Source organism: Lissotriton helveticus, chromosome 3_1 (assembly GCF_964261635.1).
Source record: "Lissotriton helveticus chromosome 3_1, aLisHel1.1, whole genome shotgun sequence".
Classification (NCBI taxonomy): domain Eukaryota; kingdom Metazoa; phylum Chordata; class Amphibia; order Caudata; family Salamandridae; genus Lissotriton; species Lissotriton helveticus.
The window spans coordinates 393,824,535-393,832,011 of record NC_136061.1 but is presented as its reverse complement, the minus strand read 5'-3'; the positions used below and the strand labels follow the sequence as shown (position 1 = coordinate 393,832,011).

Here is a 7,477-nt window from a genome sequence, read left to right as displayed (position 1 = left end):
GAAAAAACCACTGCATAACAGTGAGCATAGTGCTACAATACAGGCCAGCAGGTCAATATGCAAAGGAGAAAGGTTCTGGCGCGGGCGCCATCGTACAGAAGAAGTCTGTCCCTTACCTCTGGCCTATCTTTAAAATCTATCATGATGTACCTGACGAAATTATTAGAAATATAGACTAGCAGCTGACATAATAATTTCTCCCTCGTTCTTAGCTTTAACTGCCTTGAGTCTGTCTGCTCCTGGACTCGGCAATCTATTGGTTAGGACTGCGTTTGGCGGCGCTAGTGGTTGGCGTCGAGCTTGTATGGTTGGGCTGTGTATGTTTTGTCGGATCGGCGGCTGTTGGAACGATTAGTCTTGCCTGCGCCAGCTTCCCAGCGTGCTGGAGCTCTGGTCGGATTGGCGGCGCCTGTTCCTGACTACACGTGCTGCAGAGATGACGGAAGTAGAAGCAGCAGTACCGCTGGCAGGGGGTGAGCGGAGGGTAGTGGTGCGGAGGAGGGCATGGCTTTAGGGTGCCATCCCCCAATATGGTGCATGCAACTGCTTTTAAAGTTGTGCCTCAATACTCATTGGTGTGGCGGTGCCGAGGCCCTGTATAATAACGGAAAGTGTGCTTTTGCGCCCTAGTTGCTGCTGGTACATGTAGTGGGGAGATTCTAGAAGCTGTTGTGCTATGTCCGTACGCTCTTGAGCACGTGGGTCTGAGACCTAAAGGTGCAACATAGCACTACGTTTTGACTAGGTCCAGTCAAGCTTTCACACTACATGTATGCGCACAGAAGCCAATAAAGAGATATTTTATTGTGTGCAGGAACTGATGTAATGAATCTGAAGTGTGGACCCGTGACATGCTCACTCTAAGTGTGTTGGGACCTGAGCCCTGTCTTTCATATTGCAACGTGTATATAGCGTTTACTACCCTTACGCGGTGCTCTGAAGCGCTTTCCTGCCTGGATAAGCACACTTGATTCGCCAAGTAGGGAGTGCGGATCTTTGGTTTGAACCTATGTAGGAAGTGTTTCCTTATTGTGCGTGATGATCACAGAAGTGTGGTTATCGTACCACTGGGTGTAGCATCTAGCAGTGTGATGGATGAAGTGTGAGAGACAGGCACGCAGTTTATGGTTTTCAGTAAGCTGACCGCTTTGACCAACCCTGCAGGTCTCTTTATGGTATTTTTTAGTTTCACAGTCCACTTTGCTCGTTACTGCACTGGGTTTTTTATTCTGAGATATCTTGTTTCAAGTTTATGTTCTCGTGCAGGCATAAGCTTGGAGGAAGACATGGAGTATGGATCCGAGATCTGTAGGGATGGACCTTGCTACTACCATCCAATATCTCAGATGTTAAAAGCGGTCATGGTATGTGCAGTCTGTCATGCTGCATACTGATTTTATTATGGTCTATGTTGTAAGGGCGGTTTTAAGTCGGTGCTGGTTTTTAAGCCAACAGGTGCGGCCTGCCGCGACTTAAAAAATCCTTTGGTTATAATAGAAAAGTGATGCTTGAAGATCTAACATCCTCGGTACTGGTAGTTGAAAAAGTGGGGGATATGGCAGATTGTCTTGTGGACAAAGCTGTGTAGTAGTCGTGAGCCCTGTTCTGCTTGTGCACCTGTACAAGAATGATGTTAGGAGTTCTAGCTGGTCAGCGAGGCTGTAATATGTGGTGCTGAATCTTGTTCAATCTTGTGTTTGTTATTATCACACTTACTTCAATCAAACTATTTTACTTATTTCAATCAAACTATAATTTGCCTTAGGCAAACTGTATACCCTGAACAGGCACACACGCCACCTAACCAACCATGCTATGCTCCATCATTTCGACCATTCTTCAAGGCTCGATGTGCTAGAGAGGTTATTTCCTAACCATCCAGGATTTCTCAAATCAATAAAAGCGGATCCCAAAACATTGAATATTATTTACTTCTTTCTCCACACCACCATCATGTTTTTGTCAGAACAATGCCTATGCGTGTCCCTACCAACTGGTGCCCTTATCAGACACACATAATTATCTGTTCCAGATACGCGCAGGCACTGGCTTCTCACATTTATTGAGTAGGGCCGACATTTATATTTTCTTAAAGACTTGATCAAAGACCATGATTTCTAGGTAGGGTTATACAAATTACCTTACTGAGGCAGTACCCAATCTGCCAAGTTGTGGACTGATAATTGCATTGAAGTGAGATGTTGTCTGTAAAGCTGTTGTAGAGCCAACTTGCTCTAAGGCTTTCCAAATACCATGTTAAATCTCTGCTCCCAATAGGTTGAAGTAGTAAAGTGTACAATTTTTTTTAATAGGATCTTAAACCTAATCGAGAATATCATACACTATGCACACTGGAAAATTTGCTAATAAAATATACGACCATGGGAATGTGGACACACTTATATATTATTATATTTTATTAGTATTTATTATCACTTTACTTGCAGCTAACAGATGACTCCATGTCGTCATGGACATCATTTTTCTGTCATAGGCTTTCCTTTCACAACCTGATGCATTCTCATGGTTATTTTTATTGGTTTATTTCAACGAACCAATTGTATTAAGACACCTGGAGTAATAATTTCTAAATGGAAAACGGTGTCCCTGCTGACACTAAGCCACACGGTATGTATGTATGTATAAACCATTTTATAGCGCGCTCCGTTACTTGAGAGTATCCTGGCACGGTAATCTCCTCATTGCGATGCCTGAAGCATTTTCCAGCGTGTCGAGTAATTGTCAAGTAAATCTGTCCTTCATCAGCTACCCTTCTTTAATAAATTTGTTTAGACTATAATGTCAGAACCCTTATGACTCCATCTCAAACCGATCTTCAAAACAAGGGGCTAATAAATTGTTGATGAATTATTTAGTAAAAGATACGTGAATAGTGTGTGAGTTAGAGTGAAAAGTAATGTTTACTGCTTTTTTAATTGTTTGTAGACTCTTTTGCTTTTTTCCACGTTGATCAAGTGACCAGTTTGCTGACAGCACAGGGGTAGAATTGAACAGGACCCCATGACTAAATATTTGTTTAGCAAATCTCCAACTCAGTTTTGCTCGTATTAGAACAGTGTTTCCAAAATAAATTAAATTGCATGAATAACTTAGTCCTTCACGATGAACTGGCAAAAGCTGTGTACATAATCATGCAAAACCATATTTTGTTTAATTATGCACCCTTGAAGTTCTGAACTAGGCTCAACAAAAGGTACATTTTAGTAGCATTAACCAAAAGACACAGACAACAAGCTGGGAGACTTGAGTCGAATTGGTGTGAAAGATTATAAAAGCTTCATATGCTCCAAAAAGAAAGATTGGGAAATCATAAAGCATCTTAGTTTGAGGGAACTTGAGATGGTAACACAATTGCCATTTTGGCTTATTGTGCTCCCTGTTGATAAGAAAGCGTTCTGCGCTAAAGGGACATATAAAAGACTATCAACAGTATTTTTTTCAACCTTATGCAAGCAATGCTGAAGTGGCCCCAATCGGCGGTGCTTGTCCTGTCAGCGAGGAGTTGATTGGAAACCCACACTATATAACTTTCACCTTTAAGAGGGTTCATCATGCTGATCTTGTGTGCACTGCTGGTGTACCTTATAGTTACCTATTATGGCTAGGATTTCACTATCAAAAATGGTTATGTTACCCCAGCTATTGAACTTTTTTGTTAACCTCCCGGTTTTGATGCCTGCTAGTTAGTTCTGCTCGCTGAACACCCTATTGCGAAACCTGGTGTGAGGTGGCGGGCGCCCGAGGGTGTCTTTGAGGACGCTGCAACGCCCCCTATCAGAAGGAGGGTTGAGAGTACTGAATTTTGAACTCTACATGTTGCCCGCCCAACTGCAATGGCTGGCACAATGTATAGAGGGTGTGAATGAGGTGGGCATTTGTCTGGCAGATCCAGATCCTCGCCCTAGCCTACTGTTGGCAAAACTGTTAGTACCAACAACGCCCACCCAATACTGCTCGCTACTGCAATGCACTGTCTTGCAGGCCCGTAAAAAATGCCAGAACAAGCTGCAGCGGACCCCAAGATACACGCCTATGCTGCCTCTTGTGGGCTTGCCCCTCAGTGACCCTAAGCCAATATTTACAGCCGAACATTTGGCTCTCTGGACGACGGCAGGGTTGGAAAATGTGGGGGGTTGCTACCTGCATAAAAGTTAGATCCCATTTGAGGAGTTGGTGGACAGGTGCGGACTCGGCAGTTTCTGCAATATGAGGCTCTGATTTTCACCTTCAGGAAACTATGGGGAAGAGGGAGAGAAGAACCTGAGACACACCCAGTGTTGCACACCTTACTTACCCTTGGCTCGGTGGGGCATCAAGTGAAATGGTTCTACGCTACTTGAACTGCAGCTTCCCTCGGGCCCCTGTGCGAGCTGTGGGGGAAATGGGAGAGAAACGTGGGTAGGGAGCTCACAGATGCAGAATGGGGTAAGATCCTGCAATCCCCCCAAATATCTCCTGTAATACGTTTCTGAAGTATATCTAATTCAACTTCATACACATGTTCTACATGACGCCCCACCGCCTTAACGTTACTTACGGGGGGTATTGCAAAAATACCCAAGATGTAGTCAAACTGATGCAGATTTTATGCATATGACTTGGGAATGTCAGTGCATAGTCCAAACTGGGAGGCAGTCCTGGTCACGATTATAAGTATACTGGGACGGGTATTGGCCCTCACGGTGCAGGTATGTCTACTCAGTCTCTTCCCTCGACCACAAATATGCAATGTCGGGAACAGGCTGATAGACTTAGCTCTGGGACTTGCCAAACGAAGTATAGCCTTGGAATGGAAATCAGCGACTAGGTCCCAAGTAGAAATTTGGAACCGAGATGTGATTGCCTGAGCAGGGGCAGAGGGTAGAGCGCTGAGCTGGGAAGTGGCAAAAGCAATGCGGAAGTGCCCCATAGCTGACCAATGGACGGAGGCAATGGTGTCCTGGGAAAGACCAGCAAGCACAAGTAGTGAGGAGGAGGGGGAGGAATGAGTAGTCTGATGTAGAGGCACTGAATGCAATAGCCCCTTCCTACCAGATGGATTTTGGAACTGAACTAGACAAAGTGCCCCAAGATTGTTAAACTGTTGGGGAACAAACTTGTGGGTGATAGGTGAATGGCCACATGGGAGAGACCCCTCCAGCTCTGTTGTGAGCCCCTTGCATTGAAATCTTCCAAATGTTAATTTGTAAGATCTTTTTATTTTTGTACATAACACCCTTCTGCACAAGTTTAAGTTTTGTTTTACTTTAGCGTTATAGTAAATGCACCAAACATAAATGGTATTGCTGTACCCTAGGAAGCTGTGAAGACTGCCCATCTGGATGTTACTAATAATATGTGAAGCGGGTACTAGATGGAATAACTATGCAACAGGGATGCAGTCACTTCTTTGTACTATTTTTCCAGCCCAAAATATATCATAGCCCAAGTTGGTAATCAACATAAAGTAAACCCGGAGTGGCATAGAACAATGTTTTCTAGTGTTGTGTCAGATAAGGAGATTGAAGGCATGCCTGTAATCCTTAAAAATGTAATGTTACATACAAAATGCCAATAAAAAAATGTTTAAAAAAATAAATAAGAGGGATCATCATGCTGTTCATAGCCAACATTGATTAATTACCAATAGACTTTTATAAAGTTGCCAGAAACTGATTACAAGGTTCTTGGTCTGTTCCTGGTTACTGGATTCCACTAGTAGCAATTAGAGTTGTTTACCTCTGATGACCTGGGGACACATTACCTTTGTGCCCCGACCCAACCTCTCAGGTGTGGTAGAAATCAGCACAATCGTGTCTCTAGTTCACAGGTTCTTATGAGTGCCACTGGTTGTTTAGATCTTCCTTAGATGATGATCAGCATGGAACAAAGTACTTGTCTAGGGACCAAGAATGTATGTTTATCTTGACCAATCAACTCATCTGTAACCTTTGAATCTTGGGGGCCTCTTCGTTCCTAAAGGAGCATGAAGAAGTTGTGTTCAATGGGAGCTTCTCTTAGGCTGGTTTCAGTTGGTCCAGAAGGAATTTGTATCGGCTATAAATATGGGCCAGATGTTTTAGCAATGTGGATACCTGCGGCAAGAGTGGGATGGTCAGCCGAGACCTGTGCTGCCTCTGCACCAAGCCAGCCACCACTTTAAAGACACCCATATATAAAATCCAAATGGTCCCACCACTCAGTCAGGCATGCTTTAATACCTTGCACTCGCATGCAGCCATACACATACATCTGTCTCGGCACGTGAGTCAGTAGCGAGAGATTTAATCCTCTCGTGCCTGGACTATGCCAATGCCCTGCTAAGTGGCTCTCCGGCCTATTTGGTAAGGCGGCTCCAGGTAATCCAAAACGCGACCGCTAGATTGTTGGGGAATATCTCCAGGCAGATCAGCGTTAGGAATTACCTGAAGAGCCTGCATTGGTTGCCAGTTCCTCATAGGATTACTTTTAAAATTCTGACTCTGGCTCATAAAGCCATCAATGGGCTGGGTCCCGCCTACTTGAAGAAACGATTCATTCGGTACTCTCCCAACCGTGACTTGCGCTCGGCTGCTCAACATCTGATGCAGGTTCCCCGCTTCCGGCGTGTCCGGCTGGGAGGGCACTCAGTGGCGGTGAAAGCCGCGTCAGCTTGGAATGAGCTTCCTCTCTCCCTGCGTGCTATTGTTGACTTTGCTGCTTTTAAAAAAGCGTTAAAAACTCATTTGTTTAGATTGTCTGTTTAGTTCTTTTTTGTCGGTTTAGTGTTTGCTGTTAAAATCCTTTCTTTTTCTTTCCGCGCCAGGATACTCCGGCAGTAATTGAGCGCGTTACAAAACAGCATAATAATAATAATAATAATGTATAGTATTTCCAGACATAATGAAGATAAAGGACCCTGTTTACATAGATAAGACCGGTAGGCATCTTCCCCGAGTTTCATTTTTACTACTGTTACTCTGCCTACACCATCATTCTCTCATAGTTCGGCAGAGATGGCAGTAGCCACTCTATAAAAGAGAGATACACTTTTGGTGTCCTTTCGACCCCAGAGCCTTACTCGAGTCCTATGGTACATGGGAAACCTCAGTAGCTCACGTGAAAGGGGAAAAAAGCACAGAACATGGCACCACTGCTTCTAGAAACCATCCAGAACACTTTCATTTTCAACAAAGGCACATCCAGAAATTTGGATTCTTCTTGCTGACACAGTTGTGCAGATCGTCCCAGTGCCGAATATCTGGCTGGATGCTGAGCTGTTAAGTTGTGATGGTCCTGGAAGCTACTGTGTTATGTGTGCCTTGTAGAGTCTTTCCAAAACGCCTATAGGAAAAAGATTTTTTAGGAGAGGATTTTAAGTGATCAGAAGTATTCCCACCTGCAAGAAGGCTTCCAGATGTTTTAAAAATCTGTGTTGCCTCGAAGAGTGTTACAATATATTTTGTAAATACAGAAACCTAACCATTAACAAGGCAAA

General features: G+C 43.9%; 1 protein-coding gene across 1 annotated transcript in view; it reads left to right on the top strand.

The window, feature by feature from the left end:
- Window positions 1-324: 324 nt before the first annotated feature.
- The window catches only part of DPH1 (diphthamide biosynthesis 1), a 1,923,189-nt gene continuing 1,916,036 nt past the window's right edge, over window positions 325-7,477 (top strand). The window contains exon 1 of the mRNA XM_078680142.1: window positions 325-473. Within this exon, the coding sequence (XP_078536268.1) occupies window positions 437-473 (37 nt within the window). The 5' untranslated portion in view covers window positions 325-436. The remainder of the gene's footprint in view (window positions 474-7,477) is intronic.